Source organism: Tinamus guttatus, unplaced genomic scaffold (assembly GCF_059628265.1).
Source record: "Tinamus guttatus ecotype Peru unplaced genomic scaffold, ASM5962826v1 Tinamus_guttatus_pri_ptg000202l, whole genome shotgun sequence".
Lineage (NCBI taxonomy): Eukaryota > Metazoa > Chordata > Aves > Tinamiformes > Tinamidae > Tinamus > Tinamus guttatus.
This window is the reverse complement of record NW_028288736.1, coordinates 3,043,175-3,060,567: the sequence shown is the minus strand read 5'-3', so window position 1 is coordinate 3,060,567 and position 17,393 is coordinate 3,043,175. Positions and strand designations below refer to the sequence as shown.

General features: G+C 37.5%; 1 protein-coding gene across 1 annotated transcript in view; it reads right to left on the bottom strand.

Moving 5' to 3' along the window:
- Positions 1-5,083: 5,083 nt before the first annotated feature.
- The window catches only part of PAPSS1 (3'-phosphoadenosine 5'-phosphosulfate synthase 1), a 30,116-nt gene continuing 17,806 nt past the window's right edge, over positions 5,084-17,393 (bottom strand). The window contains exons 8-12 of the mRNA XM_088523985.1: positions 16,833-17,038; positions 15,576-15,711; positions 14,376-14,644; positions 10,379-10,608; positions 5,084-5,303 (exon numbers count right to left, since the gene is read on the bottom strand). Coding sequence (XP_088380111.1) covers positions 5,165-5,303; positions 10,379-10,608; positions 14,376-14,644; positions 15,576-15,711; positions 16,833-17,038 — 980 coding nt within the window. The 3' untranslated portion in view covers positions 5,084-5,164. The remainder of the gene's footprint in view (positions 5,304-10,378; positions 10,609-14,375; positions 14,645-15,575; positions 15,712-16,832; positions 17,039-17,393) is intronic.

Here is a 17,393-nt window from a genome sequence, read left to right as displayed (position 1 = left end):
TCCAATCTCTGTAAGAATGACCATTACAATACTTTTCCAGAGGGAAAAAGTGATCAAACTACTATAATTAAAAGAGACAAGGATGTTGATGAAGAAAAAGCTTTAAACATGTATTATTCTTTGTGAAGCTCATTCAAAGTGGAGTTCAGGAATATGAATTAGAAAAACTTGAAACAAAACAGCAAAAACCAAGAATCACTGTGATTCAAAGTGTGTCTAGCCAACAGGCAAGGCAAAAAAATTCAAGTTTTCAGAAGCAGTATTTTTCTCTTGCAGAAATGATGAAGAAAGGAGCTATAAATAACTGTCTGATTAAGGGTCAATAACATTTTGCATTTTGAACAGAAATTTTGACGTCAGTTCTGAGGGCATATTTATTGCTCTGCTGTCAACGAAAATGAAGAGACATTTTTGTTCATATAATTATGCCATATCCTTCATATTTTATCATCATCTAAATTACAATAGTACTAAGTTTTTCCCAGAAGAAACATAAGAAACATGATTGAACATGGTTTTGATTCATGATTGTCTGCGCATGGCCTGGAAACCAATGAATCAAATGATCAAAATATCCATTTTCACAGATGGTAGAATATCATGCTCACATTCCAGAAGAAAAAAAAAAAAAAAAAAAACTCACTGCCTTATAACCAGTCCTGCAAACAACTTTTCACAGACCATCAGACTGCCATCTACCATTCTATGGTAGACAACACTTTATCCCAATTTTTAAGAGTCAAGAAAGCTATTTCCTCTCACTTACGTTTGAGAAGGGTGTCAAGGAAATCAAGTTAAAGCCTAAATGGATGAAAGCCTAAATGTTTTCTTATTCCTGGTAGTCGTATTACTGAAGTAAGAGAAATGTTTGAGTTAGAGGGGTAGGTTGTGCTCTTGAATGAAACTTTGCCTTTTGTACTATACAAAATTCACCAACATTTTTCAGACAGCATTAACATATGGATATGGGTCCTAATCTCATCACATTTCTTTCAACAAATTTTACTGTCAGTCTTGACAGAAATTGATTTAGACCACAAATTCAGATGCAGGTCATTGAGATGGAAAGACTTAAGATCTGCAGGTGCTCAGGAAAAAATGGAAGACTTGCAACTTGAACTGCAAGCCTTTGGCTTGACATCATAACTGCTGTTATGAGAAAAGAAGTGTGAATAGAAAGAAGTCTTATATATATATATGTGTATATATATATATATTCCTTTTATTTAAAACCACACACAATTTAGATGGAGCATAGGACTCCACAGACTAAACTGCTCTGTTTGTAGAAGATAAAAGATTTGTGCATGCTTTGCACCCCACTGAAGATGAGGATTTTTTGCTCTTTTGACATATACCCAAGCATTATGACTACAGTCATACTTCAAAGTGCGTTGCTGTTGGCTTTTAACACCAAGGTCAAGTGACAGTCCTTACATTGAATGCAAGGCTCCTTCAGTTTTTATGGCACATAAACTCTATCTTTCTTTTAAGTCAGAGCCATTTACTGTCTAAGAATTCCAGATGTGAGTATAAAGTTCTGTATTCTAGCTTTCAGTGAGGTTCGTTCCTCCTTCAACTTTAAAATGATATCAAGATGAGCCTTCTAAGGCAGACACTTCTGGTGATGTTGCAGGAATGATTCTGGCTCATGAACATATACACCTTCCCATAAAGAAAAAAGCTATTTTAATAGTGACGAAATAAAATGAAAAGGGATACAGCTAAAAAAATCCTAATACCACAAGACACAAAGCTTGCAGGAGACACAAAGAAAACCCTTCAATGAACACTTCAAAAGCACAGTTTAAAAAAAAAAAATCCAGCTCTATTCATAGTCAAAACATTTGTGTGTGTGTGAGTGTGAGAGCACGTGTGTGTATGCACATGTGTGTATGTGAGAACTGAGAAAGCAAATTTAAAAGAGGCCCTGTTATTCCAACCCTCAGGCTTCTTCAAGGTAAAACAACACGGCCGAGGAGAAAACTTTAGCAAAGTCTTACTTTAAATCACATTTCCCTACCAGTTGCTTTCCTGCCAGCAGGGAACTGCCATATCCAACAAACCAGCCACAGCAGGCTTTAAAGCTACCTGTGGCAACCTACCTTTTCCACTCTGTTTTAGAAAAGCTCTAAATACGAAAGGAATGGGATTAGTATCACTCTGTTTTTCTATGCATCTAAGTCAGTAGTTTTGGTAAGTGAGTTCCCAGGATCAATTCATAAACCAGAACAAAGTATTAATTTTGAGCTATCAAAATGGTTTTCATTCATAAGTAACTCAGTCCAGGCTAAAGTCCCCATTATTTTACTGGTGATGAGGGATTCTGCATCAGCTTTGCAGACTGGAATACCATTCCTTCACACCTCCTACCACTGCTCAGGTATCACAGTAAATCCAACTCCTGTAGAGAGATAAACAGACATCCCTGCAAAGATGAAGGCATATTCAGACTCCATCTCATTTTTCCCTGTAGATTCTCCTGTATTGACAGGCCTGAATTTTCCATTCCCTATCTTTGGAGACTGTGCCATGGAGGCTATAAACTTGTCTTCTGACTCACAGGGAAGCTAATTTATACCAGAGATGAGAGCTTTGTTCTCTGTTCCTACAGTGTCTAGCACAAAAACTTAGAAGTTCATGAGCGGAGACATAAGGGGCATGTGTAAATACTGAAAGCGACACACACATACTAGTCTTTGAAGTTGCCTGCTTTAAAAAGGGAAGATGATTCTTGATTAACACCTTAAATCCTTAAGGAAAGAAAATGGATTTGAACTACTTTGTTATTTGGTCAGGATGAACATAATTTTTTTGCCTGTTGTAGCATACAAAGATAAAGTTTAAACCTCCATGTGTTCTACCTGTGGAGCTTGCTGAAAATTAATAAAAAAAATGCAAGGGAAGTTCACATTCAAACTAATTACAGTACTGGCTACACAGCTCCATGACAGCTCTGTTCCATTTCCACAGCCACCCTCCTCCACCCCATATCCCATACTTCATTTCCACCCCCTCCTGACTTTTTTTGAATTATTCCAGATGTGGAAGCTTGCTTATCTCCAAACTGTGTCTAAAAATGTGACCTACTCATTCTGCATTTCCGATGTCTGATGTACTACCACATTGGTACTGTTTAGGTCCTCTGCTGAAAAATAAATAAATAAAAAGATCAGGTAGAAGCCAGCAACCTCAGCATTCATCAACTATTTTTTCCATCCTAACCCTCAGATATTGAATATTCAGAGTGACATTTCAAGTCATGCTAGTCAAACATAAGCATATGGAAGATCACACACACAACATCTTAGCTTTGTGGTTCTTTACAGAAAATTCAACTTTTTCCTCAAGTTCCTCATATGTACTAGGAGAATCGGAGTCATCTGGAATTAATCGCTTTACCTAGGCAATGCAGTAATTTTGTAGCACTTACTTAACACCAAGGTTTAGAGTTTGGGATCTCCACCTACCTCATTAATCCTCCTGTATTTTGAAAAGCTGGATTCACATCGTCCTTGCATTATATGGATCAAGAGTCTTATTACTTTTGTACATTACATGTTCAAAACATCCAAATGATCATCTAGAAGTCAACCATCATCCTAGGATTGTACAAAAAGCATGGGATATTTTATACCATATTTTATGCTGTGCAAGAGCAGCAGGGAAGGAACCATTTGTAAGGAAGATCAAGGTAGCTGTAGAAGGTAGGGAGTGGAAAGGAGCACTTTAACATGTCCTTTAGGTCATTTCTCTTCCTTTGGTCAAAGCGCAGGTGTGGGAAGACAGGTGTGAGAATAGGTGGGGTGCACCCACCATTACCCCATTAGTCCTGTTGCTTTCTCCTGGAAGACATCCAATAATAGTTTCAGAGAACCTCAAAAACCACAGCACCTTACTAATGTTGAACCTACTATGAGAAACAACATTAGGATTGGCCAACTAATGCTGTTGTCCACTAAGGGAAGGTTAAAAAAAAAAAAAAAAAAAAAAAACTAGAGAAAAGGGAGATGCTGAAAAAGAAATTATTTCTGGGGTAGCCCTTTCACGTAAGTACAAGTTCCTTACAAGAGATAGTTAGACAAAAGGGGAAAAGGGAACTGCACAGTGAAATTGCATGTCATGAGAGAATACTGTTACACAGAGCAAGTCCTGTCTGCAAATTAACCACGTGCTCCTGCCCTGTTCATATTAGTGTTCACCACTTCCACTTATTTTCTGGACTTCACTTCATAAGGTGCGAATGACTTCACTTCATAAACATGCAAGTCTACAAATTTCTGTCCAGTATTTCCTATATTATTTTTAAGTTGTAGTTGGCTCAACAAGTATATTCAGCACCTAATACTGGCAAAAGTTAAATCAAATGAGTAAAACATTCCCCTACTGACTAGATATTACATCCCTGTCAACAAGCATATAGGAAAAAAAAAATAAAATAAACTCTGGATTAGTTATCTATTAAAAGGGAAAACTAGATATATTCTTTTAGTCACCACTTGACCATTTCCCCAGCTTTACTGGTTCACAGTAGAAGGAAAGTACTAGCCAACTCAATGAACTCCAAAACTAAACAAAGAAGCAAAAAATAAAGTTTAATTACACTGCATATAGAACTCTGCTTTTTGAATATACATAACAAGGAATTAATGTTAAATGTTTCTGGAAATGCTGATAAGAAAGATTTAGTATACTTTCACAATAATTTTAAATCTTATTTACTTTCTTCACTTATAGAGCATGTATTCATTTTAAAGGATCTAACAGTTACATTTTTTCCTACAAACTACTAAAACCCAAAACTAACCAACAGCTTAAATAACATGTGAAAAAGTTGCATGAATTTAACAGCTGCAGAACTCAAAGGACAGAGGCAATAAAATATATATATATAAAAAAAAAGACAAGAGTTAAAAATCCTACTGCAACAATATTAACTGTAATAAAAGAGAAGACATTAAAACCATCAGTTATTTAGGTGCCAGGACATAATAGAACCCATAAGGACAGGCAAAGAATGATGCTAAGTTAGGCAGAAAGAGTCTGTTTTCAGAGAAAAGCTTCCTGGCAGACACCACAACAAAGCAACACAAATGATGACTGTGTGGTCCCCTTCTTGTTAATAAATCAGGCGTCAAAGGTTGATCTGCAGTTAATAAGAGGCCTAAGCCTTCTCCAAAGATTTGTAGTATTCTGTCAGCACAGTCCAGGCCTTGGGAGCCATGAAGCCTTCTGGTGGGTTCTGTCCTTCTCGAGCCAGCTTGCGCATGCGGGTCCCTGATATAAATTCAAAGTCTTCATGGCTGGGAGAGTACAGGAGGGGAAGGATAGGAGATAGAAAGGAAGGATAGGGGAGGGAAAAAGAAGACAACATATTTAAAAAGCTGGATCTGCAAGCACATTTCCTTTATTTCTTCCTCTTCTTTGAAACTTGAATAAAAGCTCATTTTGAGAGTAGAATGCTGGATAGCAATTGTCATTTCCAGACATCTGACTAGCAATACCAGAAAATATTTTGAACATGCACCTTCTACCATATGCAGTTTTTCAGATTCCTGAGGTTAGCAGAATGGTCCAACTGATGTCCTCTGGGCTGAATCTAGTCTACACTTCCATCTGGTCTACCTTCCCTCTACCAGAAAGGAGGGCACTGCTTTAAGGGAGAAGCATTTCCACCTCCCAGCTCAGGGCTGTGCCAAACAGCCATTCTGTTCTGCAGCCTCTGCTCCTCCTGCCAAGGCAGTAGTCCAGCACTCCATGCTCTTTGAAGAAGCTCCTTTCAGTGCCCCCAGAGAATTGGGAAAGGCATAACAAGAAAGGCAGGAAATCCCACGGAGAAGGAAAGAGGGTAAAAAGCCTCAAAATCTAGGGATAGACTTCCTAGTTTCTGCAGCTGGGTCACTGCAAGTCACTTCACATGTATTCATATACATGCACGTGACACAGCTAGTTCAAAATAAAAAAAAAAAAGCACAAATTCAACAGAAGAAATAATGATGAATGAAGACGACGAAAACATCTTCTTTTAAAGATATAATTCCAAAAGAATTCAGTTGGACAGATGTATGAGTGAACTTGTCTCAGGATTGTCATTTATTGATAAGACAATGGAAACTAATAGCAACTTCTCAGGTATCTCAGGCAAGCAGGAAACGCTCCAGTCAAGTTAAACTCCTGCTTCTAGCGGGAGCGAAACAGTCAAACCAAGACAAGAACGCCACAACTCTATGAAGAGTTCCAAGTAAAAATGATTTATTCTTCAATTAAATATGGCAATTTCATTTACACCATTTGCTCCATTTGCAACATGTATCCATTACTCATTCTTTACTTGTCTGTTTGAAATAAAAGCCAAATATTGATCTCAGATGCACATGCCTGAGGCAGATATGAGAGCCAAGTGTGCACAGAGGGCAGAATTTGGCTCTAAGTGCTGAATTATGCTCAGTAGGGTATGGAAATTAGCAAGTTCCCTTTCACAAAACTAATAGCCTTTTTTTTTTTTTTTTTTTTTTGCATCTAGACTGTATGCATTTACACAATGGCAATACCATGCTTGCTCTCCTCTTCTGGCTCTCAATTCAGGACTCTGGATTCCTAAGAATACAAGCGCAAGGTAAAAAAACAACCTTATTATGTTTTAATTTTGCAAAATATCAAGTGTGCAAATATGCAAACTTTTAAAAGCAAATGTAAGCCTACGGTGTGTCAGTTGTTCCTTGCTAGGAAGATGACTACTGTTCACTAGTGCTGGCTGAAAATATTTTGCTTTTGTTGCAAATAGTTATTTCCAAACATATGTGGGATAAAGGAGAGTCCCTGGTTCATTTTCTAGAAAGGGAAAAAACATTTCAAGTCTTCATCTGATCTGAAAGAAAAAACAGTAAAGCAAATGCTACAAAGGTTATTTTTAATGTGGTGGCAATACCAAAGTCTGAGTAGCAAAAGGATGTTAGCCCCTCCCTGATAAAGCTTCGGGAAGACACACAACTTCCCCATACACCCTACAAATGAACTGAAGATACCAAGACATTAGAATTATACATAGTCTGTAACTTTGCTTCAACCAAATAACCTTAAGTGATTTGGTCACAGTAACACAAGAACAATTTTGTGCTGCTCAATTCATCTTCAAACTATTCATGCTGTAACTGAACATCAGTCTATAGAAGACTATAAAGCAAATGGGAAAAACAGAACATTCATATACTGGTTCTTTCTTTCCTTTCGTTTACAAAGATTAGTATTTTTTTTAAACACAGTAGTTATTTATACTGTAATATCACAAGGCACCCCAGCAATGAAGAAAGCTCTCTATGCCTTTTTTTTTTTTTTTTTAAACGCTCCAAACACTGATGCAACAGTGCTTGAAACAACAATCTCAAGGTCTTCAAGGTCAATATAGGTCTTATAACAACAACAATAAAGTTATCTCCAATTTGCAAGTAGGAAGCTACAGTATTAAGATGCCCATAGGCATACAGAAAACCTGTCAGTTCCTGGTTCTGCCACATGTCCAAAGTCCCTGCTGTCCCACAACATTACAAGGACATCAGTGTCTGCGGAATACCCTTCACACTGAATGACCTAACTAGTATCAGCTAGGTTCAAAACCTAACCAACTACAAACTGTGTGAAAGCAGAACCTAATCATGTGCTTAATATTAACATAAGTGAAGCAAATCCTTTACCTACTGTGAATGAAATTCCTTTCTCATTAGCAGGATGGTTTAAGTTTGAGCTTCTTCAGTGTTTTAGCATATTCAAATTATGCCATAGTATTGGCTGATAATGCTTACTTCACATAACTAAATTAAGGAGAACAATCAAATGAGTCTCAATCTCTTACTACCACTTAAAAATTAGAAACTACAGCAAACAAACATGAAAGTAGCGTGTCTTTTGTTGGAAAATTTGTTCTTTAAATAAGGTTTGACAGTATTAAAGCAGGCTTGATGACCATAGCAAGGGGCCTAGAAATAAACTACAAACATATAGACAACTCAGTTCCTATGCTGCATTCTTCTCTTACGGAAGGCATGAACACCCTGTTGCAGTAACCTTACTAATGGGTTTGTTTTAGTTAAGAGGATTTCACCAGGGTTTTTTTTTTCCCCCCAAGTACAGAAAAAAAGTACATATTCATTTTTCCAGACACTGTTGGTGGTGTTTTCTTGTTTTTTTGTTTTAAATTACCAGACTAATTTCCTTTGCTTAATTGAGTTTCTTTTTCTCAGCAGCAGTCTGTGGCTGCATTTTGCAGGACTTTCTGTAAAGTCTTAGGAATCTCTGCTCACCCAAACAATTACTATTAAGCCACCAATCCCAAGTTACACTTGTCTGTGGTAACTGTTTGAGAGGCCTTCTTGGATCAAGAAACACAGCAACTATTTGGGGAAGCAAATTCAGCATCCAGGCTTTTTATTGTTGTTGTTGATAGTAATAGTGGTTTTGACACCTCAGTCTACAAGCAGCTCACAGGTAAGACTTTCATTTAGAACTTCCTCAAAACCAAAATTCTTTTTGTAGTAATTTCCAAACAAGTTTTGGAAAAATCTAATTCAAAGTTTTATAAAATTAGAAGAATAATAGTTAGGATATGCCAGAGACCACTATGCTCATATAGTTTTTACCCATACTACCATACTATTTGTTCCAATTTCTGTGCAAATGGAAATGCTCAAGCTTCCTACAGGAATTTAGATGAGACTTGTTTTTCAATTTGAGCCAGAACAAAAGGAATTTATTATTATTATTATCCTAGTTTGAATAAAGAGAAAGTTTGCTCTATCTAGGCTAGCATACCACCTCAAATGAACTTTTCAAGTCCCTTTCCTAGATCTTAGTTTTAGACACTGCTTTTTCAAAAATGTGTTTTCAAAGGCTGTGGTTCCATGAGGTGCTAAACCTAGCTTTAAGATACCACATAAAATTTAAAAATCATTGTGGCTTCATGAGCTAAAATACTAACCTAGTCTCAAGTCACTGATGGTTCATAGATCTTAACTTTTTTTTTTTTTTTTTTTTTTTTTTTTTTTTTTTTTTTTTTTTTACAGGGTGACTTCAACCAAATAGAACATACAAAGACCTAAACTTTGTGCACAGCTGTGCGACTGAACCAGCTAGCATAAAGGATTTTTCAGGATTTTTCTTAACTTCATCCACACTCACAGTGCTGCCTGAGTAGCCCTGAATGCAAGCAGGTTATCCCTGCTTTCCTTACACCCAGGTAAGCTTGCAGATATACCTGCTACCACACAACTTCAGTCTCAACATAGCACCAAAGCAGGCAAATACTGCAATACAGCAGAGTGAAGCCCAAGCAGTTGTAAAAGAAATGCTGGTAATAATCTCCCATACATTTATTAGGAATGTAAAGTTCTGAATTGTATAGCTGGCTGCCAAGTTTCCAAATGTTTTTCCACACTCAGAAAAAAATAATGTTGTCTTTCTCACCAAATAGATGGTAAACATGGAAAAGACTTGAACAGTAGCTTTTTTGTACCATAGTACAAAGAGTCCTCATCTTTTACTGATCCTCTTGTGTTTTCAAACAACCCTCTATTCCCTGTCTTCCTCCTTACAATCTCTTGCACTTCCATTATCACACAGATTATCTTGAGATGCAGCCAGCTGCACCCGCACAAGCTCCCACTGTTTGGAGTCTAGCACTGTGTGCTGCCTATGGCGATCAGTGGCAATGGCAGCTCTGCTCCTGCAGGCTGCGTGTGTCTGCATTGCCATCTAGAGGATGGCTGTCACACTCCAACCTGCAAACAGCATCCAGGGAGGAAATCAAAACGGTCCACGGACAGGGGTGGGTCATGTTAAAGGCAGATGGGTTTGTTTTCCATGGCAATGGCAGAAACCTGGGGAAAAAAGTGTTCAAGCCAAAACATTCTTACCAAAAAAAAAAATCCCATATTTACATCATGATCTATTTATCCTGCACAATGATGAGAACTCCTAGGGACAACTCAAAAAATGGATGAGAGAGTCCACAGTGACCTCTGTACTCAATATAACTGTTAACATAAGCAGCTGAAGACCAAGGGAAACTTGGTAATGCACCTCAGCCCGCAACAGTAGTTTCCAAGGATTTAGCTGCCTGTACCTGTTTCAGAACTAAACTCCTGCACCTGGGAGGAAAAGGTAGCTTTCAGTGATAGCTAAAGCAGGATTCAGGTTAATTGTACCCATATTCTCAAGTCAAGCTGCTTTAATGAACTGAAAACACATCTAAAGACTTGTATCTCTGAATAATGTAACTAACAACTTAACTAATAAATAAACAAGCATTGTTAAGAGCTAGAGGAAGGAAAAAAGGCTGATATTGCTTAGAAAGCCTGCTAAGTCTTAAAACTTAAACACAACTTACTGCTCAGAGTCATAATAGTCCATGCACTTCTTTTTCTTATTATAAGCTGCAACTCTGAAGGGCACAATTTCCAATGCTCGGAGACCCGGGGCCATTGTCAGCACTTTGGCGCCATGGGTTGGCTCGTAGAGATCCTTCCCAGTGTCAGGGTGTGGCATTCCTGCTGGATCTCGCCCTACTATGTAGAAGTTGGCTCCTGCAACCATTCGTGATCTGCAGTGCCACTGAACCTAGAACATAGAAAATGGAAGAAAAGGCAAAACATAACCCTTAATCTGTGTATGCACTATGTAATTACAACTTTTTCCCCCACAATGAGACTGACGCAACTTTTACAGTGCAGCCACATCAAAAGTATCGCCTTTGAACCTAGAGCTGAAATGTCCTATTCCCATTTCTTTTGCACATTAAAACACTCACAAGAAGTTACTTTAGTGACATTTGGAACTGTATCGCTTGAGTACGTGGGACAAGTGACGCTAACATAATCCTGACAACACTGAAATATTAGTAATGGTTTAATAAGGATATAAAACCCCCTAAAATCTTTTCATTTCACAATATTGCAATATTCACAACATAGGGTTCACCATGTTACCTCAGATTCAGATTACCCCGGATTGCAGAGAAATGGCTTGGTATTTTCACGTCTACAAATGAAACACATACATCCCTCCACTCTTATCCAGTCCAGGCCTTCAGAAACAGCTGACTCCTCCTCATAAACACTGGTACAGATGTTAAGTTGTTCAAATGGGATTTCAGCATTTCAGACTGTCTCAGGTCAAAAGGATGGGAAGACCTTGTGTGGCTGCACAGGGATGCTGCAACAGACCTTCACAGCCTTTTCACCATCTTCACTAGCCTGGAATACAGGTAGCTACACTTCTTCATAAACAGGATGGTGTTCGACTTGCTACAGGCAAATCACATCCAAGACTGAGCAAGGACTTTCTGGACCTGGATTTTTTCTGCCTATAATCCACAATTTTTAGACTTATTACGTACTAAATTACAAAACAGAATTTTCTTACTTCATTTTTAGATGTAATACTTTCACCAGAAGATTTAATTGTACAGTATAGAAAAAGCAAGTAATCATTATGTTACTTTAGGTAACAAAAACAGATCATTTCAGGAAATACCCTTTTTTTCCTCATAGTAGTAAATATTCCCTAAAAGTAAATAATCCCCATCTATATAGCTCAATACTTACTGTCTGACAATGAATACTCAGAAGAATTTAAGAACCTGCAAGTATATAGCAGTAATTCCCTAGACTACTTAATAGCCCTTGACTAAATCAGAAATACCAGACGCTAACAAAACAGATCACCTTTTTAACATTAATGAAATATATATATAGGCATATGTATTTGCAAACACATTTATTTGTGCTACTCATTCTTATCACAGTTCAGGGCAGGAAATTAAATGGCCCCCAATAAATATTTAGATGCAATTGTACACACATGCATACACACGTGAGCATTTGTGTGGGCAATTTCCCCTTGTACTACTTGCAGCTTCAGCACTGAACAGAACATTCTATCTGTTAGAGGCCCCAGTGCAGGACCACCCAAGCAGCAAGAACTCCAAAGTCATTATACTTGATTGAATGGGTAGCCTTATGTTCACAGAAAAAAAGTACCTACTTAATTACATAGCATAAAATAGCTGGGCAAGTTGAACGGTAATTACAAGATATTCAGTAAAACAACGGCTAGGTACTAAAGGAAAAGAGCAGCTGTGGAGGAACAAATTGCAGAACAAAATATTTTTTACCAAATGTTGATTATCATTACTTCATATACTCATAAACTGATTCTTTTCCCCTGCAATGGAAGGAAAGGTGAAGGTAACTAACTGTTGAAGATACCTATCTACATTTTCCTATTGCACATATCTATCTAAAAGAGCAGAATGCTTTGCAGTTTAGTCACTGCACATGTTGTTATATGTTAGCAAACTTTAGGCAAGAAGCTCAGAAATTGATTTCTCAAAGTAGGAACTAGCCTCAGTAACAGAGAGCATTCAAAAAGGAAGTTTTCCAGTTAATGTGAGCAAAGGTCTGCAAATCAGCAGCCACACGATAGAATTAAGCAATAGGTGCAAGTTAAGGGGTACAACTGGCAACGGGTTTCATCTTGACCACATCTAGGCCCACATCATTACTCATGACAGATCCCATTGCTGACTAAGCAAGCAGGGTTCTGTCAAAGTATCTGGATTCTGATACCCGAGTTGACCACTTTAACGTTTATGCTATAAGCAGACAGTGAGCTATATACATGAAACATCAGCATGACACTACAGCTAGTAGCACATTTTCCCCAAAGGAGTCCAGCATAGTTAAGAAAAAGTAGGATTCATGCTGTCATTTGGGTCTGAGCAAGCAAAAACTGAGTTTTAAGTGATGGTGTTTGACTAATTTTCTGACAATTTAAAACTATGTAGCCCATACATTTGAGTTAAGAGTACAACCATGAACTCTTGTCCAGTTTCTTTGTTTGCATACTGCATCAGGACTTGGTTACCTTCCAAAGAAGGTGAATTTACTGCATTTTGATGCAGGTTTTTGCCTTTTATACTTATATCTTTTCCTTCAAAGTAATTGAGAATATTTGGGAAAAAAAAAAAAAAAAAAAAACACACACACGCACACACACAAAAAACACACTAAATTGAAACTTATGAAACACAGCCATTAAATCTCTACAAACTGGAAGTCATCTCTGTCCTGTTGATAACAATACTGACTTAATAGCTGTTTTTTATTCTATAAATATTTGTGCTACAGAAATATATCTGGTATAAATGCCTTTTAAATGACCTACAGAAAATGAATAAAGGAAGAGTCTCTTTTTATTATGTTGCTAAAACATATTATTGTCTGCCTATGTTCTAGGTCATTGGAAATGCCAAATAATTTAGGAGAATTCTCTCATTCTATTCAAGATGAGGACCGTGGATTTTGTTCCTTCTTGTATGCTTATAAATCTGAAAGAAATAAAAATTCTCTGTTCATCAGCAACTTAATTTAGATGTGGTTCTTCTACAACATAGCAGCATGCAACTCAAACACTTCCAAACTCTTAAAGCATTGCTGAGAAACTAAAGGGGAAAAAAAAAAAAATCACTAAAACAAGATTTTTCTGGAGAAAGCTGCTATAAGCAAATGAAGTAGAAGGTTTCTGATATTTCTCAAAGGCCTATGAGAAACAGAACAAAATGTCCTACAGCAAGCCACTTGCTTGCCTCTACTCTGAACTACATTCTTTCTCTGCCCTTGAAGGGCAAAACAGGCTCTGTCTGCTCCACAAACCAAGAGAAAATTAAGTCTGATTTTTTTTCCACGAGTGGCATCATCTATCAATCAAAAAGCTATCACACAGTTAACCTTGTAAGCCTGGTCAGAATTTGAACTTTGTGTGACCTAGGTGGTGGTGGGGAAAAATGGTAGCGAAATGTAGAATCAATATCCCCTAAAGCAATCATTCCCAAACAAGGGGATATTCACTTTACTGCCTCCTACGCCTCACTGTTCCAACCCAAGTGCTGGTTTCTAAATAAGGAGCTGCCAAAGAATTATTTCATACAAAAGTCTTGAAACAATTCTCTCTGGATTAAGTTTGCCAAAAAATAAACAAAGCCTTTTCCTTCCAATTTGTGTATAGCCCTCCCACATACAAACTTTTTGCTTAACTGAGTGAAAAAAGAAGCATCTTTACATTCAAGGCAGAAAAAAAAAAGAAAAAAAAAAGATTAATTCATCATGACACCTTCATAAAAATAAAGAAAATGATCACTTGAAAACAATATTGTCTCCACAGAAGAATGATTTGTTTGATCACAGAAGGACCCTTGCAGTCTTATTTCCCAAGGAAAACTAACCTCCTCTATCCATTAAAAGAGAAACAACACACACACAGATATTAAGCATAGCACAAAACATTTTTTTTTGGATTTTTTGGTTTAACTCTCTCGCTATATCTACCTCGGTTGGTCCGGCATACATCATGGGGGAAGGGAATATAGCTACCACCGTTGTTTCTGGATTCAAGACTCCCTCCTCCAAGACTGCAGCATGTTGCTTCATGCGCCACATGAGAGGGACATCGTCCTCCTTTGTCCAACCGCCAAGCGGATGCAGGAGCAAAACCGGGCGCCGGTAACCACGCTCTAAAAGCTGCTTGTGAGTATCCTGCATTAAAAGAGCATGCCCGTTGTGCACTGGGTTGCGTAACTGGAATGCAAAGACAGCATCTATTGAAAACAGACAAACAAAAGATATAATAAAAGCAAATTATTTTATCATTAGGAGTTGTACAACCGCAGAGAATCTTCAAACAGGAAGATCTTTTCAACCCTTCTAAACAAGTAGATCAGTTACAAGTCATTAAAGGATTATAAATTACTATGCATTGTTATTTAATTGGCAAAAGTTAAACACATGCACACACACTCCACAAACTAAAAATATACCTGTTTTTTAATTTTTTAAATTTCTGCAGGACTACTCTGGTTTCTCCAATAGCTACCATCTTGTCTTTGGAGATTTCATACTTGCTTGAGTATATCAGTTTAAATTCTAAGAGGAAACCAAATTATTCTACTTATCTTAAAGTCCCAACATATCAGGAAAACAAATGGATATATTTCCAATTGAAAAAAAATAAATAACTACATATATATATGTGTGTGTCTGTGTGTGTAGGGATTTAGTGTGCCTGAACAGATCTCCTTCACTTCCTACATTATTATTAGAGCTTACACTCAGGAAGCACAAAATAAGGCAAACTGCTATTCCAAAGCATTTCTAACCAGCCAGATGAGAATCCTGCCACAACCAGGATTTCTCCCTTCTTCTGCAAACTAAAATGAACTAACAAACTAAATATAGCAAAATTGCCTTAACTAAGAGGTTTCCCATGAGGGAACAATTAAACTCCCAAGCCACTGCTATTTAGATACCAAATGTATTTATTTTACTGGACGACTAAAACAAAGAATGGTTTTGCCGACCAGCACAGACTGGAAATACTGACCGCACTGAAAGACAGAGGCATGCAGGACCAGTTCCAGTTTGGATTATACATGTTAATCTCTTCTTCCTCATAGTGCTGTGCAGGTGCCTGTCCATTATATGTTGAATACATCCTTACAGAAAGGCACAAATCAAGAAAAACTTGCTCACCAGCATTCATGTCCTTGAACTTCTGCCTAAGTTCAGCAGGAGTGAGACGGTATTGATCAAGGCCATCATTCCAATAAATCCGGTCAAGGACCTGTAGATCTCCACCTACCAGCCAGTTCCCTTGCTCCATAACCATCTAAGAAAAGAAATAAAAGTCCTCCTTAGGGTCAACTGTTGGCTTGTCCTGAATACCTATGGCATTGCAATGTGGGCACAATTTACCAAAGAGGCATACACCAAAGAGTACATCATAACAACTCACTTAAATTATTAGATTTTCTTGGAATTTCTTAAATCTGCATTATTTTAAGCTTTCAAAGGTGTCATTCTAAGCATATCAGCACAGAACATACCAAGCATTTTGAAGAATCTTCCTCAGTACTTTTACTTGTATATAATAAGAGATGTGATATTTCAGACATACTTCTGGGCACAAGTTCAGTTAGTAAAAGAATGTCATGGCAATAAAAAGAAAGAAACGCATAGTTTTCATATATGTGCAGCTTTTAGTCATACAAGTACTTTCTGAACACAAATACTATCCATTTATATTAGCAAGTTTGCAATTTGAAGTTTGATTTCCTTTTATCTGATTTAAAAATCACAGTTGTAAAAAAAGGAATGGTAGAGACCATAAATGGGGAGACAAAAGCATTTATGGCTCTGTAGAGACATAACATTTGCATCAGTTTTTAAAACCAAACACAGTCATATCAGGGGTACGTTTTGATTAGAACATTGTTACATGACATACACATAAGGTCAAGATAAAAAAGACATTCTGAGCACAATGGAGGGGAAATAACCCCCTAGGGAGTTAAATTATGAACTCTCTAGGAAGCAGGCCTATTTCAAAAGCATCTAAACTAGATAATTCTCACATGCTTCACATGCATGGAGAAGATTTTTTGCCTTCACAATGCATATATCCGCTGATTAAGGAGCTTTGATGATCCATCTGGGTCCACAGAGGGAAGCACACCAGAGGACAAAGACCTCTCCTCTGTAGCACAGATTCTACATTATACTCTAAATTCATTTCATGTGCACATATTGACATTAGAATTTCACACTAAGGGCAGACTATTTGGCAACTGCATAAAACAAAAAAAACCCTTTGTTTCTGCTCAACCATTTCTTTCTCAAAGAAGCTTTGTGTCAAGAACTGCTGTCAGCTTTGACACCATTTCCACTTAATATGCAACTCTACAAACAGGATAAATAATAGGACTAGATTTTCAACTCTTAAAAGCACACCTTGATATAGGGATGTTCCTTGCATGTTGTTCCCCATTGCCTTGCACAGCGTTCCTCCTTCCTGTGCTCATAGAATTCAGGATTACGAAGGATGGCTACACGGCGCCCTTCGTACACCAGGGCAATTGCTGTACAGCCATCCAGTCTTTCCTTGTCTTCCTGAGTAGCTGTTAGCACTATAGGCACCGACAGATTGATAACTCCTCCTGCAGAGGGAAAAAAAAGCTCTGACCCTTAGGAAGGATCATCAATGAGATTATGAATATCTACCTTCCTGAAAAGTTACAGCCTGGACTTCGTATCGTATAACAAGCAGTTCAAGCATTTACCTCAGGGTTGCAACTGCTGACCTTTGAAAAAGAACAAAGACACTAGTGAAAATACCAAATACTTAGTTCCATGCAAATATTTAGACTATATTACATTTTTTGTGATTCCAAAATAATGAAAAATTTGTTCAAGAAGCTATACTACAAGCAGAAAAACACAGCTGATATCTTTTAGATGAAGCAGACTGTCAGGTAGAAACCATTTAAGAAAGCTTTAAAATAAAAATAGCTA